Genomic DNA, 21,380 nt, shown 5'->3' on the forward strand with positions numbered 1-21,380 from the left:
CCCGCCCGGAATTTTCGATTATGCATCAAGAACGAGTCCAACTGTACTACCGGCACCCTGTAGCACCGTTATATATTATATAATTAAATAGTAATATATTATATAATATATATTTTGCCCGAAACGCTATGCGTGCTAGTTGTGTACAAAAATGTATGAACTCTTGTATATATTGTATAAATAAATAAAAATAAATATATACAGTACACAAAATTCGTCTCCAACCAAATTAATGATTTAAGTGTTTTTTTGTGTCTATGCCTGCCAGCTATATCTCTAGGTATTCAGAAATCTCTTGCTTTGAAAGGAATGAATACTTAGCAGTACTCACTCCTGAATGTACTGAGCAGTATTTGGAGGCCTAGTTGGGAGACCGGGCCGCGGGGACGACGAGTTCCGAAATAATCACATGGTGTATCTAGGGCAGGCTTCCTTCCCATCAAATGAATATGTTGCCCGAATACAGGTTAACAGTATGCAGACTAATAAATCTCCCATTTCGGTTTTGATGGCTCAAAGATGGTCATTGAGAAATAGTGTTATGGAACACAGTTAACTATCCATCTCTCTCCATCTCATCATCTAAATTTCTGCATTAATGAGCATTGTTCCACAAAGTACTACATCAAACTGACAAAATAACTGTTTGTCAGGGAAGGACAAAAATAAAGAAAGGGATTATAAGTTAGAAAGGAAAGCCTTTCCTTTTTAAACTCACTTTCCCTTCTCTACCTGTGTGGGTTGGGTTAATCTTGCCCAGGATTATTAAAGTATTTAGACCACTCTTTAACAGCAAATTTTGGAAAGAAATCTAAAAACAATCACTTGTTTAAAATCTGTCTGGCTGATAAATATGCAAATAAAATCATTCTTCTCCAATTTACAAGCTTCCTAACTTTAATGATACAGACTTGCAATGTACCTTCACAATTTAAGCAGTCATTGTTTTTTGTCACCGGCATAAAGATGATAAATAACATGAGCACAAAATATATTATTTAACATAAAAGTTCACCAACTCAAATGTACAATGAGAAAGCAAATAATTATCAAAGGAAGTCACCAAGCAGGGAAGACTTGTATTTACAAAGGAAAGGATAATAAAACATTAATTTTCTTACCCAACTTCATTCAACAACTTCTTTGCACCATTGTACACTACAAGGCAACCACACTTTCAAGCAAATCCAATTAAACACATTCCAATCCTATTCAGTACAGTTAAAGAAAAATAAAATACAGGAACTGCCAGCAGAACTTTGAACTTGAGCAGCACTAAGAACTATTATCAGGTACTTAAGGTCTTATCAATTAATGCTTTGGCCAAAGAACTAGTACCAGATATAAGTTAATGTTACTGACAATCACAAGTAACATATACACAAGAAGAAATCTTGTCAAACATCACACAAGAAATATTATTAAAAAATAGCATCTTTATATACAACTCTTCATTGTAACACTGTATTATCAATGTACAGCAGTTGTTACAACAAGAATAAACTGTACCACACCAGTTTAAGTTGTTACTCAAAGCACAAAAAGAATTATATGCTATGAAATAAAATATAGAAACGGTTTCACACTGAAATTATAACCTTCAGTCTCATTTATCTTCACGCAACACAAAAATAAAAAAAAAAAATAGCTACACACAAGTAAATTGCAAAGTGTGCACAGTTACAAATGTGTGAGGTCCTTCACCTCACAATCTATGTATTTGAGAAATGTGTTTATCACTTTAATCATAAGAACTTCGATAATTTAATCCTCGTGCACTATTTAATTTAATTCAAGCAATAATACTTGTAAAGCTAGTCATCAGAATCTTTCTAAACGTTTTTATAAAAAAAAAATTTAATATAAATGAAAATCCAATCTTTCAATCTTTGCATTCCTATAATTTAATATACTATGGAGTAGTGTCCCTGATTTCTATATCAGTTTAACTCAAACTTTACATGGTGTAAGTCACTAGGTCAAATGTCAGGAGTAAAATGCACCATGGTTGAGATTTAATTAATTTTACAACACAATTTTAGATTATATGCAAATGATACCACGCCTACAGACAGAAATTGGGGCGAGTACATTCACTACTCGCTAACATGTTTCCTATTAGCATGAAGATGAAATATCTCCAATTACTCACAAACAGCATTTCTAATGTAGTCTTGAATCAGACACTTGGCATTCCAAAATATCCTGAGGGCTCTACATTAAAATTACCATTCCATGTACAGTACTGCATATGAATTCATGCAAATGGGCTATTTTATAGCCGAATGTGAAGTATTAAATTAATTTCACAATCCAAGGCCTTGGATTTTGGGAATATAGTACCGTGAAACATTAATGAATGTTTTATTACAACAAAATACTGTACATATAAAATGGCAAATAATGTATTCAAATTCATGCTAAAAATATATAATAATTGTCCTGTAGGCATATGAACGAGCCTAATAATAAATGCTGTATAGATGTAACCAGCATAAAAGCCACGGCACAGCCTGAATTAAATTACAGTACAGTATTGCAAATTCTGATATTATAAGACATCTATAATACCATCCAAAGACTCATTTCTTATAACTTCAAAAGTTATCACAACTCTGAAATTTGGAAATCAAACTGTATTTGCTACAGACCTTTAAAAGAACAAAAGTATAAGTCACACCTTTAACATTCAAAACTATCAGAGGGCTTTGAACAGTTATTATTTCTTGGTTATTAACATTTGATACTGTAAATTGACCCAAAATTTATTGGTATTTTCTCTGTCTGTCGCTCAACCACTTGGGTTGGACGGTAGAGCGACAGTCGGTGTTCAATTCCCGACCGTCGAAGTGGTTGGGCACCATTCCCCCCTCCCCCGTCCCATCCCAAATCCTTATCTTGACTCCCTTCCAAGTGTTATATAGTTGTAATGACTTGGTGCTTTCCCCTGATAACAGACAAGAGAGGGAGGGTGTTATGTATTGATGCTGTGAGTAAATACTCTGGGCCAAGGATGTTTGAACTTTCTGACCAATCTAGTGGATCACCAATGCCTCAAATGCAATCATCAAGTAAGAGCGTACAAGCTCAAGACCAACTCAACATTAATCCTCAAGCATTTTATGCTTGACTGATTAGCATTGAGTAGTAAATTCATAAGATGCATATAAGAGATGAAAATAAAATTTAAATACAAAGAAGGTACCTTGAAAGACAATGCAAGAACAGTACATACCAAGATACACTGCATTAACTTTCAGAAAGCGACTGAAGAACAATTTACATGAAAGTATGCGGAATGTTTTGTACCCGAGCAGAAGCAGGGCACCCAAAATGCGCCTCGGTCAACACAAAACTTCAGAGGAAAAGACAGCAAGTTATATGCATAACACTGGAATTACATCATAATACATTTAGCATGTTCAAAATTAATCTGGCCAACTAATACTGGCTTAAACAACAAATACCACAACACAACTTACTTGAAACAAGTAAATCAATGTTTACTGCATGCACATGTGGATCACTTTTTGGCATTCTAATTATATACAAGTGAAGATGGTCAATGATAAGGAAACCTGGCACACTTCATGACAAAAGGCTCCCATCAGAATAAATCAGAGAAAGGAATTTTTCATACTTAAAAGATGCCATGTAGGCAAAAATCTCGACAAACTTAAGAGAAATGTCTAAACCCAAAGTTCAATTTATTGTCAATGCAATCCATTTCCTTGTATGTTAACCTATATAAGAAAGCATTCACATTAATGAAAAGATTGATGTTACATAAACCCATCCAATAACAATTAGTATACACTATATCACAAAGAACTTACACTAAATCATTCACCTAAATATATTTTAAGACATTTTCTTAATTGTACACCAACCCACAATTCCAGTAGAGGTAAATATAATACTGAAATTTTGACCCAGGGCAAAGCTCTGGGGCCATGAACCATTCAATGCCCCCAAAATTCAAAATGTTTATTTTATTTTGCATTAATGTTATAAATTTCTAGTACATATTGCAGTAGTACAGAATTATTTCCAGTATTTTAGGATTTGGGTCTGAGGCACAAAACAAAATTTTATGGCTCTTCAATGCTTGCCCAATTCCCACTGTGACACAGTATAGACCATAGATATTAACTATTCACGAAAATATATCACTAAATACACACAGCTTTGCAGCCAAGAAAAAAGACAGAGCTCAGGGGTCATATTCTTAAGGCCCTGGGTTTAATTCCCAGCTGAGGAAGGAGCAAATGGGCAGTTTCTTTCACCTGATGTCCCTGTTAAAAAGGTGCTACAGGCTGCATCCTGGGGATGCATGCATGTGTAAGAGAGTTAGAGAAAGATATGGAGTGGATGGGACAAGAGGAAAATAGGGCAGGAGTCGGTACATAAGACAACCAAAAGTTACAAAGATTAACTTTTTGTAACAAAAAGTTACAAGAAGTTAAAATTAGTTTTACCAGGCAACCGATTGTGTCACCACCAAGCTCAGAGTGCACCACCCTGACCAAAGTCTGTTGTTTCTGTATGGGAACTTAAATAAAATTGTTAGGGAGGAAAGATATTAACAGCAAATATGAAACATCTTGCCACCTTGGCTTTCAAAAAATGTATGCAAGATGACAGCCAAGACATCAACTAACAGCAAACCCCCAAGACTATAGTCCATAATGGGCTCACCATAGCCCGTACTACTTGGAACTTTTTGTTCCAAGTACCAAATCTTAACAACAACAAGCAAACCCAAGAGGAAATATGTTGTGGTGACTTTTAAGCAGAAAGTGAAGTTTAAGAGAAGTGAAATCTGGCATTCCTAAGATGATCACGAACAAAATCTGAAGTCAACAAAGCCACACCACTTATATTTAGTAGGTTAAAAATATAATTTTGTCAAGCTAAAGTTTAAAGTGTTAAGTGTTGGCATTGGTACAAGCAAACGCATGATGAAACAAAATTACCAGTGGCAGGGTGGCCAATACAGATGGCCAAGTATTTCCATAAGGAAATACTTCCATATTATTTCCATAAGGAAATTTCCATTTCCATAATACATTATCAGGTTGTGTGTGTATAGTGATAGATGACAGTCAGCCAAAGTACAAGACGCAGGGGAGTTTCTATCCAAATTTCAGGCGAATGTGTAGATCGAAACCTAACCTAACCTAACCTAGACATCATTGCAAAACTTGGACTGGCTTCAGTAGGAGCCTCCAGACTTCCAGTGAATTCAGCAGAGTCCCAGGTTGTAAAACTTATACCACATACGGGGGTAAGGTGCGCGGCAGGGAGTACCCTGATCCTTTGTTTCAGTCACCTCAGTACTCCAACTGATTTTCTCATTACTAATGAAGATGTGAAGAGAAAAGGAAGAATATGACATTGCAGGTAACTAAATAATCACAGGATTGGGATGATGCTACTGACAAAAGACTGCTAAGAGAACCCACCATCTTGTTCACAGCTCAACACTGTTAGTAACAAATCAAATACTTTCCTATTTAATACTGAATAATATCAACTTCCCGATATCACTACCGTGCAACATCACACATAACCCAAGGTGCAAATACCCATTGTGTTGATGCTCTGCCCTCTTTACTATGTCCCAGTCAGGATAAAGACCATACAATATAGTGAGGTACTAATCAAGGCACAAACAAACCCAATGTCATCTAAACTACTCAAATAATAGTGAATGTTTCTTACCACGTGCAGGAATTAGAGTGTATGTGAATAACGAAGATGTGTGGGGGGGCTATAATAATGTAAATAATGAGTCATGTTTGTCTAATCCACTATGTTTATGCTCGTGCATAAATGTACGGTATATTCGTATCTAATTACAAATAAGCTAATCCCTAAAATCTTTGAGGTCCACCAATTTTCCTTTCTCTAATAATTAAACACACAACTTAAATAGCATTGTCATGACAGCCTTCCTGTCAACAAAAGTACACCTATTTACAGTAACAAAACACACTTCCTAACAGAACAATAGGACACACTCCAAGAGTTTGAAGGCACTTGCAATTTTTCACATTATTCCCTTATTCCCAAAAAAACAATATTTTTATTTTGGCAAAACAACTTTATTACCAATGAAAACAAAATTTTCTTACTTTCTGGACCTTAAGCATTCATTGGAATTATTTCCAGCTGTTACTATAATACATTTCTAATCAATATTTTTACTTAAGTTGTATTATCTTATTGTTACAGTGTCAAAACAATTTTAAAGCCATTTATAATTATCACTCAAGACAACTACATTATGATGTAATTTAATCTACTAATATAGCAGACCACAAACATAATATAGGTCTTATCAATCGGTAACAAGAAATACGAATCCTGATACAGTACTTGTCGCCGACTTTTTATATGTATTATTGGTTGCCATCGGTGCACCCCAACCTGAATGTATTCAAACGTGCATTTCTTTCCAACCAATACCATCCAAAGTGTACTGCAAAGACACTGAAGATCCCCCTATGGCTAGGGAAGATGTATTGTATGACTTGACCCTCTTGCGGTAGCATTATCCTCAGCTCGCCACCTCACTGTCACTCTCAATACTCTGCAAACGATAATTATAACAAATCATGTATTTATTTTTATTTTATTTCATTTTCTTAGAAAATATTCATGCTAAATAAACCAAGTGAGTAATTATCAAAAGAAGGCACCAAACCGGGAAGGCTATGTAACTAAATAAACCAAATGATACTGCAAAAAAACATAGAAAAGTAAATTAGAGATCTTCCAAGAAAAGAGAGAGGGGGAATAATAGTGAAATATAAGTTAATATTTAAAAAAATAAGAAAATAAAATTGTTCTCAAAATTGATTGAAGTGGATAAGAGGGAATTAACAAGTGCTGATGCAGAAGATAATTACACTAAAGTTTGGTTAAGTCTAATGTGAAACTTCTTTATATAAAATTTTAAGACTAATATGATCACAAAAATGTTATACAGTAAACCTTACTTGGGAAGCCTCCCTGAACTTAGTTATGTACCAATTTTGAGCTTAGTTATGTACAGTAAGATTCCAAGATTGTGAATAACAACCATCAATTCTCCAAAAGCCCCAACATGTACAAGATGAAATTAAATGAATGGGCACCGAGTAAGTGTAATAGGGAGCTATATATGGATAAGTAAGATACATGTTCAGAATGTGAAATGTTCAGCATTTATGAGAAAATATTGTGTACATACCATATTTGTCAGCAGACAGGAGGTATATCTTAGCTCCACCACCAAATATATACTGTGATAACATGCATACAAATCATATATTTTATCCTCATAAAATCACTTGAAAATCTCTCTTCAATAAATGTATGATGAAACAAACTGAAACTATCCTTTTAAATTAGGTATCTCTTATATGCCGGATAATACAGTAAGGCACATGGTCAAAGGGGTTAGTGCATATAGATGAGTGACCAGTGAAGTAGAAAGCAGATACTGTATGTTAGGCAGATTGTGTAAAATCATAAGACATAAGGAACAAATATACTTAAAAAACCTCAAATACAAATTACACCAAAAATACAGTATAAACACAGTAAATATGAATTCTCTCTCTCCTCACCTCGGGCACTTCATGGACAACCAGATTAACCGATGGGTCAACAGCCTCGCTCACAACCCCATCCGATGATATCACACCTTCCATATCTCCATCTATAACCATCTGTACCTGCTGTACGAGATCATATACTCAGCATAAGATTAACATTTACGTAAATAACTCGATGTTTAACTGACAACATCAAAGTACAATAGGATGTAAAGCGAGTAGGTCATGTTATTAAGCACCATTATTTTGCACATAAACAACTTACATACTGTAAGAGTTTTCTCCTGATCTCAATAACCAACAAACAAGAGAAGAAAGATCAAATTAAATTAAAGATTATAACTAATCACAAGCACTGTGTCTCTTGGTGTGCTTACCTGCTGATCCACGACCATAGCATTGCCATCAGCATTAATAATGATCTGTTGGTTCCCAGTGCCCAAGTGGTAACCAGCATTTTGCAAAGCATCCATCAAAGCAGATATATTGGCTTGTTCCATCGTCACTGCACTGCTCTCGTCCACCATCTGCAGAGTTCCGGTAATACAGGAGTAGTGTGATTAAAGTAGTATGGTACATGATAAAATCCTAAACTCAGTTCAGAGAGAAGAAAAAAAATAAAGGGGGTGGGGTAAGGAACAGCTACATATTTGGGGAGACGGTAAGATTTCTAGACAATACACTGTACAGTACTTCAATTTTATTAATAGAGAAATTTAAATAATAAAATTTTGTACAACTACCATTGAGAAGAGCATGTACCTTGATTTGCTCAATGTGGCCATGTTGGTTCATAACGTGTGTTGCCTGAGCATGGTCTGGTGGAACTACTTCATACTCTCCTAAATTCATCTGCCGCAAGTACTGGATGCCTTCCATGCTGGCCATTCCATCTGTGGGCAACCCCATGCAAGTATTAAAATTATGAAAATCATTCTTGTTTATTACACCATGTGTCAACTATTTCATCAAAATACAAATCACAATGAACAATTTTAGTAAATATTTCAAGTGCTCTTTTTTTTTAACTTTAATAAACCTTCAAATCATTTCAAATACAATACAGGCAATTACATTATTTTCAGTCACTTTTTTTCCTTACATATCGATCCAGATAAATTTGTCTGATTATTGGCACCAACCTGCACATCCACACTTAGTTTTAACTTGAGATATCTTTTTTTTCCCAAGCTGGATGCCCTAAGGTGCAACACCACACACACACAAGCTTACCATTACTAACCACTCTTTGTACAGTATATCCCTTCTCCACATGGCACTAAAATTTATCTAGTCAGTCTCTTGCACTAGATCATCAGCAATTTTCCTTTCCTTCAGTGGGCCCAGGTAACACACAAGCTCCTGACAGAGCAAAGAGCACTTCTCAATGGCCAGGTGAAAATGGGAAATAAACCAGCATAGCACAACCTCGGGGAGACAGCTGCAATTTTGTTTCGTTGACCACAAACTTGAACCTAGCCAGCATCCACAGACTATCATTTGCCAGTAGGAATAACTTATGACTGGGATCTTTTGAATAGCCACTCAGATAAACAAGGTAAATATATAGAGGGCCAGGTAGAGCTCAAAAGTTGTAAGAGTAGTATAAAAAAAAAAATACGGTAAGAGTATTTGATGTGGGTTCTATATTTCTGAGAGTTCTACTCCCAAAGCCCAACCTATGGCCAGGTTTGCCTTGTGATAACTTGGTCCAACAGGCTGTTGCTGAGAGTGGCCCATAGGTCCACATATCCACAATAGCTTGATTAGTCAGGGACTAACTAGAAGCCTGCTGCAAGGTAGAGGGCTTGCATGTCTAAACTAGACAGTAATCTCAGTTTGGCTCCTCTGATGCTTCCTGGGTGTGATAGCAGTTTTCTATCTCCATTTAGCTGGCAGCAGAAAACCTATAGTTCTTGAAGGAAATTACTAATTCTGGAGTTTATCAATTCTGAAAAGGAGCATTTCCTGATGTTTGTGGCTAAGGAATCTCTTATGCCTTCCTAAACAGCATCCTGTATGCTCCTGCCTTGTCCTGAATCTTTGTAGTATTATGTCTAGTTTTTCTCTTGCCCTCAGCTTATGGTCGAAGTGGACTTCAAGGCAGAATCCCATTCGACCAATGTGTTGTGGTTTTTAGTGACAAGACAATTTCACTGTTCAGTTACAGTCAGTTTGCTTCCCTGGATATGCAACCTGTCCTCCTACAAAAAACGTCTCTTTTCGCTCCTATGCATTACACAAGGCCAAAAATTGTCATACTAGAAAATGGAAGTGGCTCTTGAAAGTGACATAAATGTCCCGTTTTCTGTTTAGGGTCCTCTGCTAAGTTATCTTGAGATGATTTCGGGGCTTAGCGTCCTCGTGGCCCAGTGCTCGACCAGGCCTCCTTTTTGTTGCACACCCACAGGAAGTGGCCCATAGCAGCTGTCTAACTCCCAGGTACCTATTTATTGCTAGGTAACGGGGGCATCAGGGTGAAAGAAACTCTGCCCAGTTGTTTACGCCTCCACCACGGATCGAACCCGAAACCTCAGGACTATGAATCCTAAGCGCTGTCCACTCAGTAGTCAAGCCCCTTTTAGGTTAGGAGAGGACACTTTAAATTGATCGTTTCTTGACGTTGGGAAACCTTAGGAGGACGGGCTGGGGTATGGCAGCTCTTCAACTCTCTGTTCTCTGCCCTTTTTGGTTGCCAAGGCTTTCTCCAAGTTGTTAGCATCTCTTATGGATGTGGTGTCACATTCTATGTCCTTTCCCTTTTCGACCTTCCATTTTCTGTAAGAGGCTGTAAATCATGTTTTGGTCTCTGTGTATGCAGCATTCCAAATGCTCTCCATGCATTTCAGTTGCATCCAGTACAAATTTATCCATTTCAGTGAGAATACACTGTATATCAAATTTAGGTTAAACAAAAAAAAAATTTTCAATACATTATTATGCTTATGAATCCTGTACCTTTTGACATCTGAGCTTGGGACACAAGGTTCACAGCAGTCGCCAGAAGATCAACAGAATTGAGTCCTTCATTTTCGTCTGTAGCTGCAGCAGTAATAGCAGCATCCTGATCAATAGCATAGCTCATAGGCTCGCCTCCACCCACTGTACCAATGATTATTCCTTCATCTGCATGATGCATTGATGCATCTATAGAATGTTCATCATCTTCCTCACCTTCCATAACTGGCTCTGTGATAGATCTGAAATATGGTGCATATGTTACAACCAGAAACATTCATCCATAATCAAAAAATACATGTCTATTAGAGTATTTGAACTCGAATCTTCCCAATAGATATTTGTATTAACGGTACAGTATACAGAAAACCAATAATTGTCCCAAATAACAACAAAATATATAAATATAAACTCAAAAACCAATCTGCTTAGACAAAGTGCTCCACCACAACTACATGGAGGACTTACTGTCTGATGACACCGGGATTAATGACGAGTGGTTCATTAACATGCACATCGTCATCAGCAACAGTGATACCCGAGGTACCAGGCGAGGGTAATGATTTGGAGTCGAGCTCCTGCAAAGTAAACAACATTTATCATCAATTTAGTTTGTGCAGCTTTCAAACATCAAATATCATTATGAAACAGAAGACTATTTTTAAGACAGAATAAGGAAACACACATAGGATACCATAATATGTAGGTGAACATAGCTTTTAAACATTTATGATAGTTAATCATTTTTAACTACATTTCAAACCCTATTTAAACCATACAAACCTCTTTATAAGTAAAGTTCTGATGAAATCACTATCCTGACATTTTGTAACAAATGAAATTATTTACAGTGGGACCTCGATTCAGTGACTCTGGTTTGAATACACTTTCCACACCGGATTTACTCACCTGATTTATATATATAAAAAAAAGAGAGAGAGAGAGAGAGAGAGAGCAAGTTCGCTGAAGTGGGGCTTGTGTGGATTTTCTTATAATGTTGGGACCGAGTTCACAGATGGAGGCAACATTACAAGAAATAGTTGGAGCCATGGGAAAGCCACCGAGCATATTGTTTTTAGAAAATTTTGCTATGTAAAATTAGCCCATAGGGCATCTGAAGGCAGCTACAGTTGCAACAAATCCCTCACTGCAATAAATTGGGTTCTTCCCATACAGATCATTGAATCAAGGTTGTACAATACATTACATGCGAGAAACAATATTAGTTAATATACATAACAGTAATATGCAGGAAAGTTACCTCTTGCTTAGTCAAGATATCACTATCGTCATCCTCTGCAGGGGCTTCAATATCCATGTGGACCTGGCCGTCACCATCGATGCGCTGAACCACAGTGGCCACAACGGGAACCTGCAAAAATCAAGTACTTACAGTAAGGAAATACATGACAAAGGTCAAGAGAAGAATTTATTAGAAAGATATAAACCTAGTGGATCAAGATAATGTCAAATATTTGTTAAACTTGATATAAGCAGATGATAAAGTTCTTTCAGTAATAAGATATTTATGAGTGACTACCAATAGTCAAAACTTTTATTGTTGTCAGACAAAAGAAATAAAAGTGGACAGAAGTACAAGTATGGTGATGGAAATGAAAGGAAATTGTGTGTGTGAAATAAATGTGAATAGTGCAGGCTATACATAATGTGGTCAATCAGTTATTGTAACTACAGTACAGTATATGGTATGTGTGATTGATACAATAAAAAAATTATTAAAAAAATTAAAAATTAATGCAGTAAAAATGTTGACCATCTCTTATCCTTAATCATGATAAGACCATCTGCAAAACTACTAGTCACAAAGGAAGGGCAGTGGTGATGGGAAGACAAGGTCAATAAGACCATAGTGGGGAGTGAGAGTCCTATGTGAACCAAGAATTTTATCTGACTTGGGAAACATTCAAGGGTCCTCACCTTAAACAAATTGTTTTAGGATTAATTTTGTATATGAATTAATTGATATTGGATCTACACATCTAGTGGGGAAAGCTATCTCCCTGTGTGTTTATCACCCTCTAAATCTCAATGGAATTAACGTATAAACATCTTTTTAATATATTTTGAATATTACAGTACATTGCACATCAAAGCATTCCTTGTATCAACTATACACTGCTGATCATAATTACATTTCCTTCTTGATTTTATCTACAACTTTTCTTATTTTCTCTAATATTTGATGTTCATCCAGGAAACCCATTACACTTGCATCATGCAGCTTAATGATGACCAAACCACAACTCAAAAGATGGAGAAACGACGGCGTTTCGGTCTGCTGGACCATCATCAGATCATCACACAGCTTGATAATGGTCCAAGACGAACAGAAACGTCGTCATTTCTCCATCTTCTGAATTGTGGTTTGGTCATCATATCTTCAGCCATGTATCAATAGCGTGATGCATCAAATGAATAAATCCACAAGGGCCGTGATGAGGGTTCGAACTTATGCCCGGGATGATCCCAGACACTGCCTTAGTCGACAGTCCCTTGTGCATTTATTCATTTGATACATCAAGCTATTGTGATTTCTGTGTGTAATTAAGGGAGGGCGAAGAGGTAGAACAACTTGTTGGCAGAGCCCGAGTGCATGGGGAAATTGTGTAAAACCCTGGTTTGTGTCTCTGAGAGGGGTGCAGGACCCGTGTGAAGTCGGTGGAATTCCCGGTTGCAATTGTTTTTACCAAGTCGTGGCCTAGTCAACCAAGGCAGCATCTGGGATCATCCCGGACGTAAGTTCAAACCCTCATGACGGCCCTTGTGGATTTATTCAGCCATGTTATTGTGACTCATCGTCTGCATGCAGCTTAATCATCCTTCTTCTCTCATTAAATGAGCAATGTTAATCAATCGGTCAGTGAACCTGATCAACACCTCCAGCAGCATCCTTGTGCTAAGTCCCTCCCAGTCACCTCACTCCAACCCCACTTCATCTTTCTACATGTTCTCCTCACTACAATCTACTTCAGTCCTCTTCATTATTCTCCATACAGAGGGGAGAAAAAGTCACCTCTGATCTGACAAGCAATAGATACAAGAATCTCAAATACTGTACCTTAATCTGAACAGCCTTTGTGCCACACTGTTGACTGGACACTGTAAATTTGCCAGCATTTCTCAGCTCATTAGCACTGGCTGGCACAAGCATCTGAAAGATAAACATTTAAATTAGGGTAAATACAGTAATAAATCCTTATCTATATACATCATACAACTAAAACAAATATTTTCCTAAAGCCAACAAAGTTATACAGTGCTGAAGCAGACAACTCCATATCCTTACAGATGTAAACATTCATTTTACTTTCAAGTTTCAAAGAACTCATATTAAACTCTCTTCACATTTTCAATCCCTATTATCCTTCCTTTTTTTTCTTGGTTGCCGTCACACACCAATTCATCGACCCCACATTCCTCTCCCCAATTCACTACCTTGTTCACGTGCAATTTTAACAATTGTCACATTTTCCAACATGGCCACTTCATGCCCTAACCATTTTTGTTCGTTTATTTATTTATTTAACGGTGTATCCTCAAAAACCTAATTATATAGCTCAAATCCTATTAGTCTCCTTTTTCATTATCGTCAGTAAACTTCACAAACTGCTATAACTGTCAACTCTGCCTCAAATCCAGCCACTCATTCATTCATTCATTTGTATCACAGTAAACCTTATAGAAATTTCCTCCAATTTTCCTAGAGTTCCTAATTCCCCCCTCCCCCAACATCTAATCACTTTTGAATGCCTGTTATAATTCGTTGTCAACTTCACTATGTGTCATACAATCAAAACACACAATTTGTTTTAATGCTTGTAGTTGCAAAATTTGTCCTGGTAACTTTTAAGTTCAAGGGCTTAGAAGAATTTAGAGGTCACCGTTGCCTGCTAAATGTTTGCCTATCATACGACTATGGATAATGCAGCAATATAGTATACAGTGTGGATAACCCAAAGTTTCCATCAGCCTAACCAAATGCTAATTTACCTGTTTGATTTTTGTGTGTGAGCTATGTGGAGAAAAATTGCCCTTAAACACCAGATGTTTGTACTCTTCTTTGATATCCACAGCACCAAGAAGAAAGTCACCCACACTGCAGCCTCACAAGCAATCCAGAAAGTGATGGCGGCCTGGAAGAAGTCCCATAACCCAGTTAGGTATCACAGCACTTCATTGAGAAGCTGGAAAAGCTGTTCAAGGAGTGGAAGGTGCTAAGAAGCACAGGGACCAAATAATGAATGGTCAGAAGAGGTAGGAGTTGCTTCACAAGTTGGAGAAACCCTTGACATTACTTGGGCAGATACATTGAAGCTCACTGAGATTCCGGAGGACAGAGCTTTTCTCCTTCCTAAAAAGAAGACACTGCAGTGCCTTAGGCTTTTTTCAGTCTTGGATGTAAAGGAGATACAGATGAAAAATAGGGCTCATATTGAGTAGAGATGACACGAAGATGACCATGATGAACTGGAAGCACCTAATAGCAGGTCTTTTTCTTTTTCATCATCTAGCACTAATCAAGTAAAGAAGAAACAGGCAATCAGCACAGTGGGAAGAACTCGCTCCCAACTAAAGTGAGCCAAATTGATCCTCATCACTACTGGTTACAGATTCAGTAGTAGGCCTTGCCTATGAAGTGGCAATACAAACATCAACTGAATATCAATTCATCAACAAAGTGAATGACATCGAATCCAATTTACCAAGAACTTGAAGGATAAATTAATCCTTGGTGTTTGTTTGTCCCTCTTGTCATTCACTGGGACGGAAAGTTTGTGAATGATGTGATAATGATGGAGCATGTAAACTGCCTTCTCATTATCATATCTGAAGAAGAAGGGGAGGGGGTCAGTCAGGTTCTTGGTATGCCCCAGATTGCTTCTGAAACATGGTCACTTACATGTGTTTGGAAACTAGAGCAGAACATCCTCCACCTCATCAGCTGTACTAATCTTACAATGACTACAGGGCAGCGAGATCTAGATCTTTTATTGCTCAGCCTACTAACCTTTTGTATTCGACACATTTAATCTCGAGACATTGAAGTTGTCATATCTGCTATTCACGATGTGGAGGAAATGACTTCTACAATCTTGCAAAGGGCACAAGGCAAGTATTTCTTCATAATGGACACAATTGTCTTTGCAGTTTCCACGAATTTTATTGTCCTGTTATCTTTCAATTTAAAGGAGCCATCCTTGTCCACATTATCTATTCTCCTCAGTGTCACGTACCTGTATGTAGTTATCATATTCTCTCTTTTTTTTTTTTTTTTTTTGCTGTATGGTTGTAAGATTTAGTACTAACCTATCCTCATACATTAGGCCGTTTAATTCTACTTTTTGCAAACTTCTGTACTTTTTAAATTTTTGGGGGGGCTTGATGAGGTGCAGATTTCATGTTGAAATATGAACCCAACTTGAGAAAGGACAACCAAGAACTGAATACTGCAGTCCTCTAGACTCTCAACATGTGGATGTTCTCCAGTCAATTAAAACTCATTACAAGGGCTTTATTCCCGGCAGATCTTGCTACACTGTATTTTCAATCCAACAGGGATGGATGATGTCTTCCTTGATTGCAACAGCTACATACAATGATTTGCATCCCATGACCACCTTCCTCTAATACACAAACACTCATGCAGGTCACAACAAAGAAACCTGTCATCCACCTCCAGTATTTGATGATGGAGTTGACCAGCAATTCAATGATTTTGTTTGAGCATTTGAGCCTGTTCTGTGGTTTTCTGCTCAGGGACCCAGACGACTGGTGGGAAATGAGCACCATTAGAAAGCCTCAGATTGGGAGGTGGGAGGTCTAAAGATTATCAACGATCATGTCAAACAAGAAGTGGCTATACTGTATATGATTGCAGTTCCTTCTTCACGTTGTTGCATACCAGCAATAGTTATTACAGAATATCCTACCCGCCTGAACAACACACTAACAAACACCAGACAAAACTGAAAGGAAGAAACTGGTCTACATGTAACTCTCAACAATTGGATACCATTGTCAGAACCTGCCAGGCACGGGTATCTATTGGGTGAAAACTCAGCAGAGCGACCTCCAAATACACATTAACACTTTCGCCCGGGCATGACGCAGCATCGCGTCATCCATTTACTGGCGGTAATACCGGGGATGATGCAGCATTGCGTCATCCACTTTAAATAATCGCCAAAAATCAGGTTTTTATCCAATTTTTTGGGGACTGGTATTAAAATGTGCGCCGATGTCTACCCATTTTCTTTGTTGAGCCTCGTGGCCCTCAGGTGGCTTGGCACACGCCGTCGGCCCATTGTTTTCGCTCCACTGTTGTGACCAATGTCTCCTCCCCTCACATCTCAAACGTGTGAACATTTCGCCTATTTTCCGTGGCTATATTTCTTACTGCGGCTTTAGAAACTATCTATGCTTACTCCACGATGGATAGTGATCATGAACAAGGCCTTTCCAGGAAGAAAATTGCGAAAGAAAGGCTTGAAAAGGAAGGGAATTGGGAGTGTAGCTGGAAGGCATCTGAGCACTCACTCGCGGCTAACGTGTGGCCCGTCTTCAACTCGTCGGCGGTTGGAGCGTGACCAGGTTTTTTATTTTATATGCTAATGTTCCTCTAGAGAATTCTATTGCGAACCCATTGAGACCAAAATGAAAGACCTAGGACAAAAATTGAGGTGACAAGAGTGAAAATAGTGAAAACATTTTATCGCGTTTGCGCACTTCTGGGTAACTCATTCGCACTTTCTCTGTTTGCTGCGGGTAATTAGCCGGGCTTTTGGAGTTTATATGCATTTAGTGCTGTAGAGAATTCCATTGCGAACACAATGATACCAAATTTAATCTCGTAGGACGAGAATTAAGGTGACAAGTTGAAGAGAGTATACACTTTTCAGAATTAACGCGCGCTCCCGTGACACCCTGGGTCCCATATCGCAGAGTTGAAGGGTGGCGCGCGGGGTACGCCAAAGTGTTAATACTGTACTGGAAATTTTGCACATAATCATTTCAAATTTAACACAATAAATGTAAGTGATGAGAGTCGGGAATTTTTTAACCTCTAAATACACCTTTCACACAAGGGTCACCTATATATACAGTGGCTCCTCCATTTACAAATTTAATCCGTTCCCAGAGATGGTTCGTAACCCGAAAATTCGCAACCCGAAACAAATTTTCCCATAAGAAATAATGTAAATTGAATTAATCCGTTCCACACTTCCAAAAATATTAACTTAAAAATACTTTTCATACCTAATTCACACAATTATTTAGTACTAAAGAATGTACAAGTTATAGCTTACCTTTATTGATGACTTGTTGGCCTATGGAAGATGGTGAGGAGGGGGGGAGGAGGAGAGGTGTTACTGTTTAGAAGGGGAGTCCCCTTCCATTATAACAACAGGCACTGATGCCTTCTCGGGAGTACTCTCTCTCTCTCTCCTACGTTTTGTAGGCATACCAATAGAAACTGGTTGTGGCTCACTGCTTGCTTGTCTTACTAAGAATCTGTCTAAAGACATTTGTTTTTCCCCTACATTTTAACACTTGTCTGTAGCAAGACATCACATTGTCATTAATAAGGTCAATGCAACAGCTTGCTAAAGCTTTATTTGGTTGAGTCTTTTCAGCAAAACTTTGCAGTTCTTCCCATACTGCACACATTTTCTTAATTAATGAGGAAGGGACACCCTCTACTGCCTCCTCCTCCCCTGAAGATTTGTTATACTGCCTAGCTAGTTAAACTGTGTACCATTTTCATGTTTATGAATGATATCTTGTTTTCCTTAATGGTCATCCTCACATGTGTTTTCTTAGGTTGAACCTTACCATTGACTTTCTTGGGACCCATGGCATGATATATAGTTACTTTTATGTTCAAAACACAAAGAAAAAAAAAAAAAAAAAAAAAAAAATGAAATTCTTTACAAAGAATTCATGCGCAATTGTCACTAAGCGGGAGGCACTGGTAAACTGAAGCACGGGTGACAGTGCCACCAGGAACCACGTGCTAGGTCACCCATACGCGTATCGACAAACTACGTTATCCGAGGCAACGCTCATAAGCCAAGCTTTGCCTCGGCTTACACATTTCACATTTTACAAAGAAAAATTAACTTTTGGGATTGTAACCCGAAAGTTCATAAATAGGGGCATTCGTAAGCCGTGGTGTCACATATATATATATATATATATTCCCGATATATCAACATCGTTTCTATCTTCTATATAATCATCCTCAGCACGAACATATGACAAACACAACCACACACACACACTTCACCCACTTTACTTTATAAGTCTGTCTACAGTTACCTTGTCATCTTAACCCTATGTACAAATTTAGTAATACATGTCAACAACATTAATTAAACAGCCATTTAAAAGGCTTTCCTTATTTAACAAATAAAAATATATATCAATACCAACCAGAACACACTTCTACTGCACATGACATTTCTCTTGGAGCTAACTTCTTAAGTTTACAGTTACAAACAAAATAAAGACGCTTATTCTCACATGATCATTAATAAATCAACAAAAAAGGCTCATCTATTATGGTGCATTACAAGTTTACATTAGATTCTTGTTCTTGTATGGTGGTCCACAAATTTACAGTAATTACCTGTTTTTGTATAGTAGTTTACAAGTTTACAGTAAAATTCTTTATATGGTGGTTTATAAGCCTGCAGTAAAAGGCATGTCTGAATAAACTTGTTTTCTTCACATTTAAGTTTAATATAAAACTAAATCAAATTTTGAAAACATTTCTTTATTATTTTTACACACAAAATTTGTTTAAAACTTACATGCTTACTTCCTAAGGCAAACTGCACTTTGACAACTACAGGAACTCCTTTGGTTGGTTTCAGCAAAGCAAACGGAGTTCTTCCAGCAGCCAGAGCGCGATGCATCGCCTTAGTGTCTATTGGTTCTATTAAAATACCACTTTTCACCTGAAACATCAAATAATCATTAGTGAATAAAACAAAAAAATGGAAAGAATATCAGTTTAAGCATTACCAGCTAGCAAAGAAATTATTAATCATCCAAAATTCAAGATGTGCAAATTGAACTATGTTTACTTGAATTAGTATCCCATATTGTTAAATGTAGCTTTCTTAAGTAGATCCACATTCCCGAAGAATCTTCTATTCATATTAAAAACTATTGAAGATTACTAGATGGGGAAACTGGCAGTGCCCAGGTCTGTCTTCCATTATCCCTCCCTCCTTCCCATTCTAACTCACTCCCTCCCTCTCCCACTTCTCTCCAACTTAATCCCTCTTGTCTTCTTTCCCAGTGGGCAAAACATGCTCAAGTAATGTTATCGATGTTGAATTAATGTTATCAGTGTGCATTCAACATCGACAACAGCCGAGAAATCTGTTGGTAAACATACAGTACTATGGACACTCAAACTCTCATTTCAGACTTCATAGGAGTCATTGGTTGTTGCAAATGAAGCTAATCATCATACTTAAAGAGGGATTTGTGGGATCGACCCCCAACCACCTTATGACATTTACCATACAATCACAATTCAAGAGTTGTGATGGCAATACAGATCAGTCGTAAATTTAGCCGTCCCGAAGAGAGCCCGATCAAGTTTTTAAGCTCGGAAAAAATCCACTTTTAAATCGTTCACGTTAATTGGCCCCAACACGTATGATATCCAGAATCTAAATTAATTCCTAACCAAACAAATACCAGCCCTTAGAGAGAAGAATGAAGAGTATTGATTATACAACATTGCCTTTATGAACAGCTAAGGCTAAGAAACATACTATCTAATAATATAAATTTATTTTCTATTATAAAAAATTCATAAATGCATCTGAATTATTGTATACCAAAACAGGGACCAATACTTTTTTCCCACAGTAAAGCACTTACGTGTGACTTGTGCTTCATCTTCTTGTGTTTTATTAGTGGCTCGGTTCCTATCTGAATTTAGAAAAAATCAAATGTCAATATACAAGCATTATTAGCCATAAGAATCTAGAAATGTTTAAATGTACAACTTTCCAAGACAAAATTAATAATTGCATAGTACTATGTACATAATTTATATATTCAAGGTTAATCATAAATATTTGATAAGTACAGGTATAGTATACCAATTAAATAAAAACTTTCAGTACAAAATTATTATTTATGATTATAAATGCCATATACCTCCTGAAAAGTTCTATCTCCATTTGGTAACTGAATGATGCGGACATTCCCAATCTTTCTCTTACGAAGCAGATTATTACTAATTGCCACAGTCCGAGGTCCAGACCCCGATAATACACGTGACCCGTGCAAATTCCGAACACCATGCTTATATTCTTCGTGTTGTCGCAACTGGGCTCTCCGTGCAAAGGCATGATCACAATAATTACACTTGTATTTATCAGGTACATATTGATAGTTGAGGGTGCCATCAGCATGAGACTGAAGAAAGAAAATTTATAGTAAGTTATTCAGCATAATAATGAATACATGAAATAACATTTTACTCCAAGTCTAATTTAAACATTTAAGCTAATAAAGTACCAAAGGATCCATACATCAATATTATATATGTTGCTAACTTGCATTGAAGGGGATATGGAGAGTGTAAGTTAAAAGGAACTGTTTGGTGCCAGTGCCTTTGAACAGTTTTGTAATTTGACTATACAGTAGAGTTGAAGCAGGATGTTTAATAGATCAACATGAAGACAGAACTACAGGAGAATGAAACACTAAGAAATTCAAAGGGAAAATAAGAGAAATGGAAGGATGACAAATGGAGGAATCACGGGCAAG

At 37.2% G+C, this 21,380-nt stretch overlaps 1 protein-coding gene across 2 annotated transcripts in view; it reads right to left on the reverse strand.

Moving 5' to 3' along the window:
* Positions 1-1,112: 1,112 nt before the first annotated feature.
* The window catches only part of LOC123774846 (uncharacterized), a 36,554-nt gene continuing 16,286 nt past the window's right edge, over positions 1,113-21,380 (reverse strand). Inside the window, exons 8-18 of one of the 2 annotated variants that reach the window (XM_045769508.2) lie at positions 20,766-21,026; positions 20,484-20,534; positions 19,397-19,543; positions 13,642-13,734; positions 11,824-11,934; positions 11,031-11,140; positions 10,563-10,804; positions 8,367-8,497; positions 7,982-8,131; positions 7,617-7,727; positions 1,113-6,595 (exon numbers count right to left, since the gene is read on the reverse strand). In XM_045769508.2, coding sequence (XP_045625464.2) covers positions 6,563-6,595; positions 7,617-7,727; positions 7,982-8,131; positions 8,367-8,497; positions 10,563-10,804; positions 11,031-11,140; positions 11,824-11,934; positions 13,642-13,734; positions 19,397-19,543; positions 20,484-20,534; positions 20,766-21,026 — 1,440 coding nt within the window. In that variant the 3' untranslated portion in view covers positions 1,113-6,562. The remainder of the gene's footprint in view (positions 6,596-7,616; positions 7,728-7,981; positions 8,132-8,366; positions 8,498-10,562; positions 10,805-11,030; positions 11,141-11,823; positions 11,935-13,641; positions 13,735-19,396; positions 19,544-20,483; positions 20,535-20,765; positions 21,027-21,380) is intronic. The other variant, XM_045769516.2, reaches the window with a different exon arrangement.

Source organism: Procambarus clarkii, chromosome 10 (assembly GCF_040958095.1).
Source record: "Procambarus clarkii isolate CNS0578487 chromosome 10, FALCON_Pclarkii_2.0, whole genome shotgun sequence".
Classification (NCBI taxonomy): Eukaryota; Metazoa; Arthropoda; class Malacostraca; order Decapoda; family Cambaridae; genus Procambarus; species Procambarus clarkii.